The sequence below is a fragment of the Panthera uncia genome (assembly GCF_023721935.1).
Source record: "Panthera uncia isolate 11264 chromosome A3 unlocalized genomic scaffold, Puncia_PCG_1.0 HiC_scaffold_11, whole genome shotgun sequence".
NCBI lineage: Eukaryota > Metazoa > Chordata > Mammalia > Carnivora > Felidae > Panthera > Panthera uncia.
Window position 1 is genome coordinate 61,901,115 of NW_026057578.1, and position 19,810 is coordinate 61,920,924.

The window sequence follows — 19,810 nt, forward strand, 5'->3', positions numbered from 1 at the left end:
ATCCCTAGGTTAGAACAAACATTTTCAGACTGCAATTGCAAACCTGATAAAATATTTTAGAAGCTGTAAATCTGAAGCAGACCGTTTGTTTTCCTGGAATAAATTGTACTTAATTAAAACAAAAGTTTTAAAACAAATGTGCTAAATATTCAACACAGCAGATAGGATGGCTTTTGTCAATAAAAGTAGGTAAAATTTAATGTAAATCAGTTTTAGGAAGTTTTTCTTACTCTTAAAGTAAAATGGAAGAAATCATGGCATTGCTTCGTGATAGATTCCATATGTTAATAAATATCCTTGAAACACATTGGGTTGAAGATGGTAGTTAATCACACTTCTTCGTATCAGCTGCCTAACCTTGTCACTTTTTCTATGAATAGCATTGAGACTTGGTCTACGCTTGTCCTTTTGATCCAATACCTTAATCATCACATCAGTTCTATGGGGAGAAAGTCAAATGAATATTTTGACTGAGTTACATAATTGTTTGAGTAGCTAATGGGTCATTTCAGTGTAATGAATAATCCAAACCACCGTGCAGAACCAGCTTCTAGTCTGCTATTCAAACTGTTCTTTTATATTATAATTGAGTATTTTACTTGTGACCACTACTTTTGTAACAGTGTGGATAACCCAATTGTCTTTGGGCATTCATTGAAAAAAAAAAAGTATGCTTTATATAGGTAAGAATGAAAAGGACTATGAAAAATTTTAGTAGGAAAAGATCTAGAAAGTGCCTTCCTCAAAATTACTAACATTTACTTTAGTTTCCTTTAGGTCAGATCAAACTCTGGGAAGCTAAAGTTGAAGAGGTTGACAGATCCTGTGATTCAGATGAAGATTATGAAGCCAGTGGGCGAAGTCTATTATCCACACATTACACCATCGTGATCCATCCCAAAGACCAAGGTCCGACTTACCTCCTAATTGGATCCAAGCATGAAAAGGTACCTAGGGACTTACTGGCTGAATTTGAATGAAGTACACTGATGTCATTAAGATCTGGTAATGATTTTCAAATCAGTTTTATGGACACAAAGAAGAGACCTTGTCAGACTTTCAGCCCTATTTGCAGAGCTTCTTCATGTCCCTGGAAATGAGCCTTGTTCAAAGTGTCATTTCTCTATTCTCTCATTAAAAGTAATCTCAATCAGTCTCTGTGCTGACAGCTTGGAGCCTGGAGCCTGCTTCAGGTTCTGTGTCTCCCTCTCAATCTGCCCCTCCCCTGCTCATGTTCTGTCTGTCTCTCTCTCAAAAATAAATAAACATTAAAAAAAAAGTAAAAACAAAGTAATCTCAAGGCTGAAATTAGTACGTTTGCTTTAGTTAGATCAAAATGTGGATGTCTCAGACTGGGTACTTCAGGGTGACTCTAAAACCTCTCCCTTATATTTTTGACTTGTTTTCAACAAAATTTTGGTTTAGATACAATTAAAAATGAGTTATTGTATGTATTATATGTATATGTAGTAAGTAAACAGTATAAAAGTTAATGTAACATAAAACAAGGGACACCTCCATGGCTCAATAGGTTGAGCGTCTGACTCTTGGTTTCGGCTCAGGTCATGATCCCAGGGTCGTGGGATAGAGCCTCGTGTCTGGCTCTTTGCTAAGCATGCAGCCTGCTTGAGATTCTCTCTCTCTCTCTCTCTCTCTCTCTCTCTCTCTCCCTCCCTCTGCTCCCTCCCCTGTTCATATAGTTAATGTTAATATAAGCATTAATATATAAAAGAGTTAATATAATAGTAAAATATTAATATATTATAGTTAATATAATATAAAATTAAAATATAAAAATTAAAAGATAAAAGAGGCATCACAGATTAGTAGGGAGGTAATGGATCATTCAGTACATTATATGGTATGCTCATTATATATTGAGGAGATTGGCTCTTTAGAAAAACGTGAGTTTAGTTTTTCATCTCATACATATAGCAAGATAGTTTCCAAATGAATTTAAAGAGATAAATGAAATTATTACTATTTTTTTTTATTTTTTTTTAATGTTTATTTTTGAGTAAGAGAGAGAGAGAGCATGAGAGGCGGAGGGGCAGAGAGAGAAGGAGACACAGAATCCGAAGCAGGCTCCAGGCTCTGAGCTGTCAGCACAGAGTCCGACACGGGGCCCGAACCCACAAACTGCAAGATCATGACCTGAGCCAAAGTCAGAGGTTTAACTGACTGAGCCACCCAGGCGCCCCTGAAATTATTTTTTTAAAGGGCCTTTATCTGATATCTGAATAGAAAGTACTTTCTGAAAAAAAACAACGTAAGAAATCACAATAGAAATGGTCAATAGATTTGACTACAAAAAATTGAAATACTTGTCTATATCAAATAAAATTACAAACATAACCAAAAGGGTAATACAAAAAAAACTTTTCGTGGATGGCTACAATATCTTTAACATATAAACAGCTTTTATAAATTACTCCTTTTTTTTGTTTACATTTTTTTTTTTTACATTTATTTGTTTTTGAGAGACAGAGAGACAGAGCACAGTGGGGGAGGGGCAGAGAGAGAAGGAGACACAGAATCCGAAGCAGGCTCCAAGCTCCCAGCTGTCAGCACAGAGTCCAACACGGGGCTCAAAGTTACAAACCACAAGATCATGACCTGAGCCAAAGTCGGACGCCCAACCGACTGAGCCATCCAGGCACCCCTTTTAATGGACATTTAGGTTGCTTCCATGTCTTGGCTATTGTGAATAATACCACAAAAAAACATGTGAGTACAGATACCTCTTTGTGCTCCTGATTTCAATTTGTTTGGATATGTACCCAGAAGTAGAAATGCTGGATCATATGGTAATTCTATTTTCAGTTTTATTTTTTATTTTCCCTAGTGGCTGTACCAATTTACATTCCCACTAGAAGTGGATAAATGTTTTCTCCATATTCTCACCAGCATTTGTTATCTTTTTTTAAAATTATTTTTATAAAAGCCATTCTGATGAGTGCAGGGTGATATCTTATTATGATTTGATTTGTATTTCCTCAATGATTAGTGATGTTGAACATTTTTTCGTGTTGTCTGTTGGCCATTTGTAGGTCTTCTTTGGAGAAATGTCTATTCAGTTCCTTTGCCCATTTTTTAATTGGGTTTTTTTCTTACTATTGAGTTATAGGATTTCCTTATATATTTTAGATATTAACCTTTTATCAGATAAATGGTTTGCAAATAATTTTCTCCCATTTCATAGGTTGTCTTTTCATTTTGGTGATTGTGTCCTTTACTGTGAAGAAGCTTTTTAGTGTAGTATAATCATACTTGTCTATTTTTGCTTTTGTTGCCTGTACCATAGATACCATATGTAAGCAATCATCACCAAGGCCAGTGCCCAGAAACTTTGTCCGTATGTTTTCTTCTAGGACTTTTGTGGTTTTGGGTCTTATGTTTAAGTCTTTATTCCATGTTGAGTTGAGTTTTGTGTTTCGTGTAGGATAAGGGACCAATTTCGCTCTGTTGCAGGTGGATATCCAGTTTTTCCAACACCATTTATTGAAGAGACTGTCCTTTCCCCCATTGAGTATTCTTGGCACTCTTGCCCGAGGTCAGTTGACCATGTATGCTTGGGTTTATTTCCAGACTCTCTGTGCTGTTCCATTGGCCTATATGTGTATTTTTATGCCAGTTCCATTCTGTTTTGATCACTGTAGCTTTGTAATAAATTTTGAATCAGGAAGTGTGATACCTCCAGCTTTGTTCTTCTTACTCAAAATTACTTTGGCTATTCAGGGTCTTTTGTGGCTCCTTAGGACTGGTTTTTCTATTTCTGTAAAAAATTCCATTGGGGTTTTCATAGGAATTATACTGAATCTGGAGGTTAGGTAGTATGGACATGTTAAAAATATTAATTCTTCCAGTCCATGAATACTGGATGTCTTTCCATTTATTTATGTCTGCTTTAATTTCTTTCATCAATGTTTTATAGTTTTTGGTGTACAAGTCTTTCACCTAGTTGGTTAAGTTTATTCCTAACTATTTTATTCTTTTTGATGTCATTGCAAATGAGATTTTTCCGTGATTGTTAGTGTATAGAAGTGCAACTGACTTATGTGTGTTGATTTTGTATCCTGCAACTTTCCTGAATTCATTCATTAGTTCTAACAATGTTTTTGTGGACTCTTTAGGGTTTTCTATGTGTCAGATCCTATCATCTACAAACAGATAATTTTACTTCTTCCTTCCCAATTTGGATGCCTTTTATTTCTTTTTCTTGCCCTATTGCTCTGGCTGGGACTTCCAGTGCTATATTGAATAAAAGTAGCAAGAGTGGGCAGATCTGCTTTGTTCCAGATCTTAGAGGAAAAGCTTTCAGTTTTTCACCATTGAGTGTGATATTAGATGTGGGTTTTTCTTGTGTGGCCTTTATTGTGTTGAGGTAATTTCCTTCTGGATACTGTTTTCTTCTTTAAATTTTCTGGATGTCCCAAGTATTTTTTATGTGTTATTCATATGTATTGAGAGTCAGATTTTAAATTTGATAGACTTTTTTGTGTTTCTTAAAAGAATATGAACTGGTTGTATTTACTCTAGTCTCTTAGCATCATATTAACTTACTTAATTTTATCATGCTTTTTGTGAGAAACATCCATAGAAAATAATAAAGTTGTAAACAATGGAAATAGGTCCTATGTACATAATTCAAGAGAGCCTGCTTCAGAACTGTTCGACTAAGTGGCTTTTGGCTATTATTTAAAAATTAAAAAATTATTCAGTGTCAAAGTTTTCTACTGTTTATGCAAGTTGTTTTTTTTTCTTTAGGTCATCAAAAATTATATCTTAGTTAACATCTCTATTAATGTGTTTTGATTTTAAGGACACTTGGCTTTATCATTTGACTGTTGCAGCAGGAAGTAACAATGTAAATGTTGGATCTGAATTTGAACAGCTGGTTTGCAAACTGCTCAATATCGAAGGAGAACCTTGTAAGTTCACAACATATAAGGCTCTATAATTTATGAAATGGACTCCTTAGCCTAATGGAGTTTTCACTTTGTGAGTTCCTGTTTCCCTGCAATCTATCCATCTTTTCATTGGCTTTGTTTGTCCTGGGCCAAGATTCTCACTGTGGTTCTTAGGCTCCAGGGACACCATCTTTCCCAATATGCCATGTCCTATAACCTTTCTACCTTTGCTCACATTATTCCTTCTGCCTGAAACTCTCCCCTTCCTTCACATTTCTCACTAACCTGATAAAATCCTACTTACCTTAGGAATTCCCCTTGTCAGCAAGCCCACTCCACGTCAGCATCTGGCTCATAAAAGGTACTGAATAAATGTTAAAATTATGTCCCAATGCACTTTGCATTTAACTCTTTTATAGCATTTGTTGCTTTGCATTGAAATTAATTTTTTATGGCTCAGGTGTCTTCATTGAGAGTCTAGATTCGATGCTGTGCTTTATGTAATACAGAGATCATATTTTACTTGCAGTATCTAGTATAGGAATTTAATAAATGTTGGTTTTAGGAATGTCTTTAAGTTTCTCTTTATCTTTCTGTCTCCTTCTACTCTGGCTTCTCCTCTCTGTCTCTCTCCAGCTCCTTCTCAGAATCATTTCCCTACCTAGGTCACTGATCTTCAGCAAATTTCAGCTATGTCATAGTGCCCTGGTAGACTTGTTTCACATAGAATGTTAAGACCAAATTCTTCTAGATTTACTTTATTCACAGAAACATGAAAATCCCAATGACCTGGAAACTAAAATAAAATAATGTTACCAAAGGTTTTTCACGAACTGTAAGACTTAAAGCTGTGAGCCAGGCCTGAGTAAGCTAATTTCTAAAGGGCTAATTAATGGGAGGCCAAAATAAGTGATTCTTGTGTTTTCTGTTTACATTTTATCATGTATGTAGCCTCTCAGATATGGAGACACCCTACTTTGTGTCACAGCAAAGAAGGAATCATTTCCCCACTGACAACACTACCCTCTGAAGCTCTACAGACAGAAGCTATTAAATTATTTAAGGTAAAACTTTATATGGACTTCTATGTTGCTAAAATTTTAATTGGAAAAAATAAAAATAAATAATTTTGGTTGTAAGGTTTCACTCTAAAAAATTTGGGGCGCCTGGGTGGCTCAGTCGGTTGGGCGTCCGACTTCAGCTCGGGTCACGATCTCGCGGTCCGTGAGTTTGAGCCACGCGTCGGGCTCTGGGCTGACGGCTCAGAGCCTGGAGCCTGCTTCCAATTCTGTGTCTCCCTCTCTCTCTGCCCCTCCCCCATTCATGCTCTGTCTCTCTCTGTCTCAAAAATAAATACACTTAATAAATAAATAAATAAATAAATAATTTCAAAAAGTGATCATCATCATCTCATTAAGAAAATCTTCTGAAATAAAATTAGGTGAATTGAACATGCTTTCTGAACGAGGATTTGAGACTTACTGAAATAAACTGTAAATGGTTTGGGCAGTGTGAAACAATGTCAGAAGAATCGTTTCCCCTTTAGCATCTCAAAAGGAGATATTTCTCACATCACACCTACCTCAGTGTTGGGACAGAGGAGTCAACATCCTTCTTCTCCAGTGCTATTCTCAAATTCTTATTACTCAACTTATTTTAGAAATCCCTGATCATTTGAGGGGATGCCTGGGTGGCTCAATCGGTTGAGTATCTGACTCTTGATTTTGGCTCAGGTCATGATCCCAGGGTCATGGGATTGAACCTCACGTCCAGCTCCTCACTAAACGTGGAGCCTGCTTAAGATTCTTTCTCTCTCTCTCTCTCTCTCTCCCCTTCTTCCTTGCTCACTCGCTCTCTCAAAAAATAAATAAATAAACAAGCAAACAAACAAATAAATAAAGTGTTTTAAAAAAAGAAATCCCTGATCACTTGAAATTTGCCATTCAACTGTATCACGCTTTATCCCCTCGTCTCTCACTCACTTTCTGGTAACTCTTCAGATTTCATTAGGATGTCGAATGACTTCGTTATCACTTCACTCACCAATGCCATGTTCTTAAGTTCCTGACCTTCTTAATGCCAAGCTTCACCTGTAGTCACCTTCATCTTCCCATTCTCCAACCCCACCATTCCTTACAAGTACACTACTTCTAAAAGCTTCAATTCTAGCATCTCTTTCTAGAACCATAATCTCTTAGCCTATGAGCTCTCTTATTTTCTTATTCTTCAATTTTTTTTCTAAGACCTTTGTTTTGAGCCATTTATTTTCTTTGAGATCAAAAGAGAGCATGGTAACCATCACTTGGCTTTTCTTCTTTCTTTATCCAGTCTGGATGACTTTCATTAATACTCATAGTTCTTTGGGACCCATAATTCCATGCATTCTTCAGCCAAACCCCAACATAGGTCATTGCTGGTGTCCCGTCCACTTCCACATTGATCATGAGCACATGGCTAGAAAAACATCAGGCAACCAGGTGTGGGCTAGAGACAATATACATCCATGGTCTTCACCCTCAGGGCTGACTCCCTCTCCTTTTGCTTATCTTTTGTCACACACAAACCCTCCAATGCCCTACTCAATAATGTTCTTCACAACAAACTTCTATTTTATTGAGAAGATTACAGGGCATCAGACATTATTCCTCCAAGCTCTCTCCCTGACAGACATTTAAAAAAAAATTAATGTTTATTTTTTAGGGAGAGAGAGAGACAGAGCGTGAGCAGGAGAGGGACAGAGAGACAGGGAAACACAGAATCCCAAGTAGGCTCCAGGCTCTGAGCTGTCAGCACAGAGCCCGATGCAGGGGTCACATTCCCAGACCGTGAGATCATGACCTGAGCCAAAGTTGGATGCTTAACTGATTGAGCCATGCAGGTGCCCTCCTGACAAACATTCTTTAATTTATTTTCTCCTCCTTTCCTCCAATCTTAGAATCGCATGCACCTTCGTGGATTCCGGTCTTGATTCCATATCAGGACCTTGGTATTTCATTTTGCCCTAGTTTCTTAAGGTCTCAATTTTTGTCTTTCTTTTTTGGCTTCTTCTTGCCTACATTCCTCCCATCTCAAAAAAAAATATTAATTTGGGGGGTATGATATGATATGGTGGTTATGGGAAAGAAACCTTTATCAACTGGAGATCCATACTGAAGTATTTTTTTTTAAGTTTATTTATTTATTTTGAGAGAGAGAGAGAGAGAATGAGCAGGGGAGGGGCAGAAGAGACTGAGAGAGAGAGAATCTCAAGCAGGCTCTGTGCTGCCAGCCCAGAACCTGACATGGGGCTTGAACTCACAAACCCATGCTGCTGTAAACATTGGGGTGCATGTGCCCCTTTGAAACAGCATATCTGTATCTCTTGGATAAATACCTAGTAGTGCACTTGCTGGGTCATACAGTAGTTCTATTTTTAATTTTATGAGGAACCTCCATACTGTTTTCCAGAGTGGCTGCACCAGTTTGCATTCCCACCAGCATTGCAAAAGGGATCCTCTTTCTCTGCATCCTTGCCAATATCTGTTGTTGCCTGAGTTGTTAATGTTAGCCATTCTGACAGGTGTGAGGTGGTATCTCATTGTGGTTTTGATTTGTATCTCCCTGATGATGAGTGATGTTGAGCATTTTTTCATGTGTCGTTGGCCATCTGGATGTCTTCTTTTGAAAAGTGTCTATTCGTGTCCTTTGCCCATTTCTTCACTGGATTATTTGCTTTTTGGGTGTGGAGTTTGAGAAGTTCTTTATAGATTTTGGATACTAACCCTTTATCTGATATGTTGTTTGCAAATATCTTCTCCCATTCTGTCGGTTGCCTTTTAGTTTTGCTGATTGTTTCCTTCACTGTGCAGAAGCTTTTTATTTTGATGAGGTCCTAGTAGTTCATTTTTGCTTTTGTTTCCCTTGCCTGTAAAGATGTGTTGAGTAAGAAGTGTCTGCGGCCAAGATCAAATAGGCTTTTGCCTGCTTTCTCTTCGAGGATTTTGATGGCTTCCTGTCTTACATTTAGGTCTTTCATCCATTTTGAGTTTATTTTTGTGTATGGTGTAAGAAAGTGGTCCAGGTTCAGTCTTCTGTGTGTTGCTGTTATTCAACAAAGTATTGGAAGTCTTCGCCTCTGCAATCAGACAACAGAAAGAAATAAAAGGCATCCAAATCAGCCAGGAGGAGGTCAAACTTTCACTCTTTGCAGATGACATGATACTCTATATGGAAAACCCTAAAGATTCCACCAAAAAACTGCTAGAACTGATTCATGAATTCAGCAAAGTTGCAGGATATAAAATTAATGCACAGATCGGTTGCATTCCTATACACCAACAATGAAGCAACAGAAAGAGAAATCAAGGAATTGATCCCATTTACAGTTGCACCAAAAACCATAAAATACCTAGGAATAAATCTAACCAAAGAGGTGAAAAATCTATACACTGAAAACTATAGAAAGCTTATGAAAGAAATTGAAGGCACAAAAAAAATGGAAAAAGATTCCATGCTCCTGTATAGGAAGAAGAAATATTGTTAAAATGTCAATACTACCTAAAGCAATCTACATATTCAATGCAATCCCTATCAAAATAACACCAACATGCTTCACAGAACTAGAACAAATAATCCTAAAATGTGTATGGAACCAGAAAAGACCCCAAATAGCCAAAGCAATCTGGAAAAAGAAAACCAAAGCAGGAAGCATCACAGTCTCGGACTTCAAGCTGTATTAGAAAGCTGTAATCATCAAGACAGTATGGTTACTGGCACAAGAACAGACACTCAGACTAATGGAACAGAACAGAGAACCCAGAAGTGGACCCACAAATGTATGGCCAACTAATCTTTGACAAAGCAAGGAAGAATATCCAATGGAATAAAGACAGTCTCTTCAGCACGTGGTGCTGGGAAAACTGGACAGCAGCATGTTCTGTACACTTTTTAAATGAATGCATATTCTGCTCTTGGGTGGAATTTTCTATACATGTCAATTAGGTCAAGTTGGTTAATAGTGTTGTTCAAGTTTTCTAAATCTTTAATGATTTTCTGTCCACTTGTTCTCTCTATTATTAAGAAAGGGATATTGAAATCTCCAGCTCTAATTGTGGATTCGCCCGTTTCCCTTTGCAATCCTATCAGGTTTTCCTCCATAAATGTGGAAGCTGTGTTATTAAGTATGTAAATGTTCAGGACTGTTATGTCCTCTAGCAGAACTGACCCCATTATCATTATAAAATGACCCTCTTTATCTCTGGCAGAATTCCTTGCTCTGAATTCTACTTTGTCCGATTTGTTTTTGTTTTTTGTTTGTTTTTTGCTTTTTTTTTTTTTTACATTGATATTAATATAGCCACTCCAGATTTCTTTGGTTAGTGTTATCATAATATATCTTATTCCATTCTTTTAAAGAAAAACTGTTGCTATGAAGAGAATTGATATAATTCATGCAGAATAAATCTAATCATTTCTCACCTTGAATATGTCTTTTTTTTGTTTGTTTAATTCAGACATGCCAACTCTTTATAAATGCAGCAGTTGACTCCCCTGCGATTGATTACCATATATCTCTAGCCCAGAGTGCTTTGCAAATCTGTCTGACACATCCTGAGCTACAGAATGAAATTTGCTGTCAGCTCATTAAACAGACAAGACGGAGACAGCCACAGAATCAACCAGGACCGCTGCAGGTATATATTGATACATATACATGCAATTTAAGACGATGTTGTTTTCCTCACTGTAAGAATGATACATATTCAATATAGACATTTCAAAAATACAAAAAGTATGAAAAGGAAAAGTAGCTATTAATATTTTGATATGTATTCTTTCAGGTTACTTATGTATTTATATGTTCCTATATAAATAAAGCTGTATGTGAGTATATTTATGCACACTCAGTTTTTCACATTACTAAAGTTGCAGTGTGCATACTACTTTTGTAAAACTGTAGATTGTAATCATTTCCCCTATATCCTTCAATATTCTTCAAAAACATTAATGGTGTATTGATATCAATTGCTACACATCTACGTTTTTCCGGTCATTTTTCTTATAACAAGTTCCCCTACAGTAGACAACTTTGAACCTAAACCCTGTGTACAAGTCCACCAAATTTCTTTGAATCCATTTCTAGAATTTCCATATATCTTGAACAATGTTCAGTGTAATACTCCTTTAAATTCTTCCCAGGTAAAGAGTGGTATTTCATTATTGATTTAGGATACGTTTCTTTAACTATTAGTGCAGCTGAGTATATTTTCAGGTGGCTTTTGGTCACTGAAGTTTGCTCTCCCATGAATGCCTGTTTTAATCTTTGCTCATTAACCCCCTATTAACTGCAGGATGAAACAGAAATTTCTTACCCTCACAAATAGTACTCTCAGGGGATCTAGGTTTAATGGGACTTGAAGCTTATCCAGTTTAAGCTTATACTATTACTAATGTGTTTTTTTTTTTTAATGTTACTTTCACACATTTTAAAAGAACATAGGATCATGTAAACACACTCCATAGGGCCTTTCCCAGGCGTTGGAGGGCCCACGCACGAGGGAGGTTGGAAGTTTAAGCTTCATTTGCATTGAGGGCCCTTCATAATCTAGCTCCTCTTTCTCCACTTCACTTTGTCATCCTGCAACCAGCATACACTGAAAGGATAAACGCACCCCATTCTTCAGACACACTGTGCCTTTATGTATCCTTCACCTTGAACCTGCCATTTTTACTGTTACCTGCTTCCCCCTTCTCTCTTCCCACCCTGTAGACTTTACAGTCAGCCCAGGCAACATCTCTTCTGTGAATTCTTCCCTGACTCCCACAGTAGATAGTCATTCCCTCCACTGGTTATACTTTAAAAAATTATGACATGGTATTAACCATGTTACATTGTAAATTATTGTAAAATATATAACTCTTCTCCTAGACTGTAGGTAACTCAAGAGGACAGTACCTTTTTCCCCTTCTTTTTCATATAACATTCATAAAATGATTGAAAATATACTTAATCAAAAATAATAAAGGAGAAAAGAGAGTACAGGACAGAACAAAAGAAAAAACTAAATACAATCCTATTATAAAAAGATAATCTCTGCTAATATTTTATACTTGCCGCATATATAAATATGTGTATATATATATATATACACATATATATATACACACACATACACACACACACACACACACATATATATATATATATAAATATATATGCATGTATGTGTGAGTAGATTGGTTGTGGTTTGGGGTATATGATTTTTTACTGTTTTTCAGTCTGTCTTTCCTCATAGCCAGTACTGTATTTCAATGAATGAGTAAATACATAAATGAACAAAAAAGGAACGATGTCCCTAATCTTTGAGTATGATGTCAAAAAAGGCTACCCTATCTACGTGGCCTTTGGTACCTTAGTTGTGGACAATAGCATATACGACTTAGATGGATTATGGAATGTGGAGGAGGTTTTATGTTTTTATATATTATAAATGCTCTAAGCAGATAATGTTGATGTGGAAGAAGCAAAAACATTTGGGGGCCAAGAAAGACTATCATCATCCCTTTCCTCATAATCTGTCGGTTACACTGATTCTCACGTGGATCTCTGACTGCCAGATGGTGTCTAACCTATGGTGCTTCTCTTTGCCCAGGGCTGGCAGCTCTTGGCTCTCTGTGTTGGGCTCTTCCTTCCCCATCATCCTTTCCTGTGGCTCCTCAGGCTCCACCTAAAGAGGAATGCAGATTCCAGGTGTGCAGAAAACTAGCCAGCTGAACCGTTTGTGTTGTCTCTGAAAGTCTACAATAAGTCATAAGTATTTAGTAACCTGTCAGGTATATTTGTGGAAGAAATGTGTGAAACAAAAGTGGGTACAGGAAGCCCTTGGTTACCGTTTATATGAGGCTTGGAAAATATTTCCTTTGTTATGTTAAATCTCTTACAGGAGATTGCAATAAGAGCTTGAAAAACTGACAAAGAATTTTTTTTTTAATTTTATTTTTTTAATTTACATCCACATCAGCATATAGTGCAAAAATGATTTCAGGAGTATGACAAAGAATATTTTTAAGTGAAAAGTCTATGTACTTTTCAGGGATGAATGACTTAGCATTCGTGGGTGCTCATTAAAAGCAAGTGTTTTGTTTCCGTCATTTTCCCTGTGGCTACTTTTCTCTACATTGAATTTTTTTTTTTTTTAAATGCTTATTTACTTTTGAGAGAGAGACAGAATGCAAGTTGGGGAGGGGTAGAGAGCCGGGGAGACAGAATCTGAAGCAGGCTCTAGGCTCTTAACTGTCAGCACAGAGCCTGATGTGGGGCTCAAACTCATGAACTGTGAGATCATGACCTGAGCTGAAATCGGACACTGAAGCCACTGAGCCACCCAGGCACCCCATCTCTACTTGAATTCTTTTATGTAGGAAAACTTCCCTGATAGTTTTCCCTCCTCTTATGCTTGTGTGTATTTGAATTACTTCAGAATTTTTACTCCCTTAGAAAAGACATCTAAAATCCAACTGTCAGAATAGCTTTCTTACAGTGAGACCCAGGGCACCCAGCCAAGGCTTATCAGGATCATTTTGTGCAACAAGTTCACCTTAGGTTGCTTAAATAGACTCTGGATCTAAAACAGACGAACACAATGAGACAAAACAACTTGGAAATAGTGGGAAAGTATTCCCCAATTCAGATTATATTTTGGAGACTGTGATCAAAGTTGTGTGACTTTATTTATTTGTTTGTTTGTTTATTTATTTTCATTTATTGAGTTTGTTTTTAAGTAATCTCTACACCCAACATGGGGCTTGAACTCAAGACCCCAAGATGCAGAGTCCCATTCTCTCCCAGTTGAGCTAGGCAGGCGCCCCAACATCATGTGATTTTAGTTGAAGTCACTGAAGAGCCCCTAGACAAAGGGTGACATTTTAAAGATTTTATTTTTACGTAATCTCTATGCCAAACCTGGGGCTCAAAGTCACACCTCTGAGATCGAGAGACACACACTCTACCAACTGAGCCAGCCAAGCGCCCCTAAAGGGTGACATTTTAAAGTCTGCCTAGAAGGAATTTCACAACACAAATATATTTGGAGGTATTATCAATCTGCTTTCATAAAAATTGTATGTAACAAATGAGGGCAAATAAGATCTCTATCCAGCTTTTGTATTTATTTACTCCAGAGGTTTTGTTTAATGCTTAAAAATTTTTAAGCATGTTTAAAGTGCATGTTTTATAGGGTAAAGAAAGAAAATACATCTATTTGCTTTTTTGGAGATATTTTTCCTACCTTGTTTAGCAGTCAAGCACTAACCTCAAAGGAGAACTCTGCTACATCATGTTTTTCCTGAGTTATCCTATACTATTTTTATACAATTATTTCCTTTGTGTTTGTTAATGTAATTACTGTATTTTTACTGTATAATGACTGGTAACTTTAAATTCATTTTGTGATGATAATAATACAATAAAGAGGGAAAATGCTTTGTGGGGAAGTTCGATTCAGTCCGTTGCAAAAGTGAAGAAACTAGAATTTGCGAAAAGTTGTAACACTTCAACAACTCAACTTTAACAACTTTTATCAAAAAGAAAAATTATTGTCAAAATTAGCATAATACATTGTAATGTACACGTACCTAATGTATTAGGGTGTCTTAAATTTATTCCTAGGCTTTATCTTAAGTTGTATATTATAGGACAGAATTTGGAAAATATGCCATTTACTGCCAACGGTGCGTAGAAAGAACACAACAAAATGGAGACAGAGAAGCAAGACCCTCAAGGATGGAAATCCTTTCAACCCTTCTTCGAAACCCTTATCATCATTCTTTGCCCTTCAGTATCCCCGTGCACTTCATGAATGGGATCTATCAGGTGGGTTACACTTTCTGGCTGATGAAAGCATGCTTGCTTAACCTTGAATCGTGCGTGTGTCCTCTGTGGAACAGAGGAGTGAGACTGCCTACCTACCTTTGTCAGCAGCTGGCAGTGACCGTAAATGTGCAAATATGTTACGTCTTCTATCAGAACAGCTGAGTTTTGAAACCATTGTGTGAAGAAGGATTCAAACTGCAATCCACATTGAGCCAAATAAGGGAGGAATTTTACTGCCCTTACAACTCTCATGGAAAAAATCAAAAATACTTTGGTTGATGCCTTTCCCAACCAGTGTACTTGCTAGATAAGAAAATAATTACTGACAGTGGGTGTGTACAAGTTTAGTCTTTTTGAAGTCTCCAGATCTCAGGAATTATGTGGGAAAACTCCTCCAAGCCCTTCCAGCTCTCAGATATAGATGTTCGCTTATTACCTGAAGCAAACATGTTCCAAAGCTGGCGATTAGTCTTAGTAGCCAGAGTTTTTTTTTATCACAGAATTCAGATAAATAACTGCATATTAAAGGAACAGACATTATTTATTTTTCTGTATTTATTCATTTTTAATTGAAGTGCACTTTACACACAATGTTAATTACTTTCAGGTGTACAATATGGTGATTCGACATTTATATACATTACTAAATGATCACAAAGATAAGTCTAGTTACCATCTGTCAGCATACAAAGTTATTACAAGGATATTGACTATATTCCCTATGCTCTACTTACATCCCTGTGACTGTTTAAGCGCATTTCTTATGCAATTTTTTTCATTTGCTTAAATATTTCATATTGTACTGTAGTCTTGGTTTCCTTTTAACGGGTAGGCATGATATCTCTGCAAGATGTTTATAGCTGTCAAATGATCTTTGTATTTTGAATTCATGTCTGTTGGCTGAAGCCAAGATTTCTGAATTCTTACAGCAAGCTAGCAATTAAGATGACATTAATTTTCTCCAGCGGAGCTGTGGTGTGGGGGGGAGTTTAAGCATCTAGATAAATATACGTTATCATAAATCATGCATCAAATATAGCCTGTTTCTCCCTTAAATCCTTTTTGAAAGTTAAGTTTGAAATGTACATAGTTGCTTTTATTAAGAGAACAGTGTTGTTATTTCTGCTTAGGTAGTTGGATTTGATGCGTCCACCACAGTGGAAGAGTTTTTGAATACTTTGAACCAGGATACAGGCATGAGAAAGCCAACACAGTCTGGCTTTGCATTATTCACAGACGATCCTTCTGGCAGGGATTTAGAGCATTGTCTTCAAGGAAACGTTAAGGTAAAGCCAACTCCTTTTAAGAAGGCAGACCCCACAAACAGCAAAGAAGCTACTTTTTGCTATTTGCAAAAGGCTTATTAGTTCAAGAGGTTTCAAAAATTCTAAGTAATCTAATCTTCCCAATAAAAAAGGGTTGCGGGACTTTGTTGAAGTCGTAGAATTCTTGACACAATCTGCACACACACATATTCCATGTTAAGATAGGGGAAGGATTAGTGATAGCAACATTGCCCCAACTAGTAGGGTAATAAGAGTGGACGTATGGAAGCTCTAATAAAATATCTTTTTATTGTACTCATTCACAAGACAATACTTCTTTCTGCTATTGGAGGAGCTGGGCTAGTCCCTGTTCACAGTGAACTTATGATTTGCTTCGGGAGGAGCAGCCTTATACACTGATAACCTTAAACTAGAATTGAAAGTGATAAATGTTTTAAGAGTGCTGTGAATATTCCACAGATGGAGAGATTAAGTTCAGCACGAGAAAATAAGGAAGAGTTGAACTGGACTTTGAAGGATGGGTAGAAAATGGACCTGTGGAGATAAAGAAGGAATTCCAAACATAAGGAAAATCACGAACGAAGATGGAAAATTGGAAGACTTAAAAACTCTTTCCTAGGTCATAGTAAAATGACACTAACAAAGTTTCCAGGTAGCAATGGCAACAGTTAGAAATAGAGAATATGGAACCATAAGGAACCTGATCGGAATTAGCCCACTTATTTTGCAAACAAGGAAGCTGAACCCCAAGAGCAAAAAATGATTTACCCCAAATCACACAGCTAGAACTGGGTCTGGACCCTTTCCCTACTTGATACGGTCCTTGATTGCTCTCGGGAGTAAGTGCCTTGTTACAGGGCGAAGGTGTCCCTATGATTCAAAGATGAAAGAATTGGGGCAGAATAGGAGAAGAAATAGACTCATAAGCAATAGCTGCCATGAGTTTAGAGGACATGAAATGTGAGTTCTTTCGTCAAACTATCAAAGCCCAGCTTCACTTGCAGGTCAACCTGTTGGGGCTTGAAGGGGTTCCACCGAATACTGTTGAAGTTCATACTTAGTTCATTAGGAATGTTGGTTGGTAGGTGTGCTACCATCCCCCCACCCCTACACCCCTGCCTATGTGGCTACATATTGAGAAATCTAGATAAGTGAATGTCTTTTTCTCCTCAGCTCCAGCTATGTCCTATTTAGTTCAGCAAATTCAAATGTAAATTTTGAGACACACATTCCTAGAGCACTGTTGTTAATAATTAGTCAAGAAGATAAACTAGCATTTTTGGTTGACTTGAGCTGAGTAAACGTTAGGGGCTTTGCTGAATAACTGCTTATCACATGGTTGTGAAAACTTTTATTTATAATTCTCTAAATGACCTGTTGAAAAACAAGCAAGCGTTTATTTGGTTCCTGAAGAATTTTTATTCTTTCCCAATCAAAGAATCTTAAGACTATATTGCAAGTGTCTTTGAGATAACTTCAGTTATTCCAGTCTTCATAAACTCAGAAGGTGGAAAAGTTGCTTCTTCTGTGACTAAATTATGAAGTAATTCCTGGAATCTTCTTGTTTCTCATGTAGTCTTTCATTAAGATTCCTTTTTGGTTAAGAAATTCATGGCTACAGTCCAGAGTTAATGGGTGTCCAAAAGGATAAGTGGACCAAAGAGCAATTTATAATTAAATCTAAAACCAAGGGTACACCGGAGCTTAAAACAAATGGCTTCAGTCCATTTGGTTTGATCATATTAATTGGAAATTTTTCAGTTTGCAGACATGCTTGTCTTCCAAAAGTGCTGATTTAAAAATTACTATAAATCCCCAATTTCCACTTCCCTTCTAGATTTGTGACATTATTTCTAAGTGGGAACAGGCTTCCAAAGAACAGCAGCCTGGGAAATGGGAAGGTACGAGAACTGTTCGTCTGACTTATAAAAACAGGTGTGTAAATGCTGTGTCCAAACACCAAAGTATGTGTGTACCGTTATGCTCACATCATGCGCCTATGGCTTTCTATTGAATAGCCTTGCAAGTTACAGTATTTGTTTGTGTGTTCGTTTTTCTGTAAAAGGAAACTCTACTTCTCTAAGAAGAAACTGTCACATAAGATTTTGTTTCTAGCTCTAGTCTCTTCATGTCATGGATGGCTGTATTTTATAAAAATATGCATGTGGACAAAGATTAGAAAAAAACTATAAGAAAGAATAGCTTCTCTCTTAGGGTGGTCGGTACAAGGGTGAATTTTTTTCACTTTCAACAATTTCTTTAACATCACAATCTTTTCATAAAGACTAAATACTCAATACCCTACTGAAGATCTGTAGTAAGAAGAAATATTTCTGGGACGCTTGGCTGGCTCAGTTAGAAGAGCATGTGAGTCTTGATCTCAAGGTCATGAGTTCAGGTCTCATGTAGGGTATAGAGATTATTTAAATAATAAAACTTAAAAGAATTTTTTTAAAAGAAGAAATGCTTCTGTTCACTCAAATCTTTTAAGAAGTCACATACTCATATTCTCATTCTTTCAGATTCCCTCTTTTTCTCTCTATAATCTTTGAGCTTCACCTGTAAGCCAGGCACTCAGCTAGATGCTCTGAATAAAGTGGTAACAGAAGCAGACATAAACACAGTCCCTGATCTTTTGAATTTATAGTTAGTTAATCATACAATAACTCTAATGAACACATAATTACACACTAAGTTCTCTGAAAGAAAAGAATGTGGTCCTGTAAGAGCACACAGGAAGAGGCCTGACCTAGACTGGTGGCATCGGGAGACTTCTTTGAGGAAATGATGTTTATGCCAGGGTCGGAAGGGGGCTGGAAGTGGCAGCATGGAAATGAGTAGAAAAGGATGTTCCAAAGCCTGTAGAAGGAAAGCTGCTTGGAGGGTTTCAGGAACTGGGGAAAAGCCAGTGGGCCTGGAGCGTGTATCTTCCCAACAGATACAGTTTTTTTGTAAGTTTATTTATTTGTTTTGAGACAGAGCTAGCAGGGGAGGAGCAGAGACAGAGGGAGAGAGAATCCCAAGTAGGCTCTGCACTGTCAGCACAGAGCCCGACGTGGGGCTTAAACTCACAAACCTGAGATGAGCTGAGATCAAGAGTTGGGCACTTAACCGACTGAGCCACCCAGGGGCCCCCAACAGATACAATTTTAATATACTTTGGCATATGATCAGAAACTAAATTTTTTTTGTTTCTTTTTTTTTTTTTTTTAATTTTTTTTTTTTTCCAACGTTTTTTATTTATTTTTGGGACAGAGAGAGACAGAGCATGAACGGGGGAGGGGCAGAGAGAGAGAGGGAGACACAGAATTGGAAACAGGCTCCAGGCTCTGAGCCATTAGCCCAGAGCCCGACGCGGGGCTCGAACTCACGGACCGCGAGATCGTGACCTGGCTGAAGTCGGACGCTTAACCGACTGCGCCACCCAGGCGCCCCTCTTTGTTTCTTTTTTAAAAATATCTTCTTTTCTTCCATGTGTCAGCAGAAGGTAGTACTTAGTAAACAGTGTTCATTGACCAGGTGACAATTAACTGTACAAAAAAAATGAAAAGGTATTTTGATGATTTTATTTGGCTCTTATAGTCTCTAAAATAAGGAATCTAAAATATAAGAATGAAAGAATTACTGGTGGAATTACTGGTGAAGTAGTTACTTCTTTCAGAGGCTTTTGAAAGATGGTCATAGGCCTAAAACTGGAATGTAAGAAGTAAAGACATTATATACGTAAAGAATGTGATAGCCTTTGATCCAATTTAGGATTTCTT

General features: G+C 37.2%; 1 protein-coding gene across 1 annotated transcript in view; it reads left to right on the plus strand.

Moving 5' to 3' along the window:
* Positions 1-19,810, plus strand: part of PLEKHH2 (pleckstrin homology, MyTH4 and FERM domain containing H2) — a 114,478-nt gene that overhangs the window by 72,744 nt on the left and 21,924 nt on the right. Inside the window, exons 17-24 of the mRNA XM_049650217.1 lie at positions 768-947; positions 4,823-4,931; positions 5,862-5,974; positions 10,403-10,582; positions 12,542-12,639; positions 14,583-14,760; positions 15,891-16,046; positions 17,884-17,981. Of these exons, the coding sequence (XP_049506174.1) occupies positions 768-947; positions 4,823-4,931; positions 5,862-5,974; positions 10,403-10,582; positions 12,542-12,639; positions 14,583-14,760; positions 15,891-16,046; positions 17,884-17,981 (1,112 nt within the window). The remainder of the gene's footprint in view (positions 1-767; positions 948-4,822; positions 4,932-5,861; positions 5,975-10,402; positions 10,583-12,541; positions 12,640-14,582; positions 14,761-15,890; positions 16,047-17,883; positions 17,982-19,810) is intronic.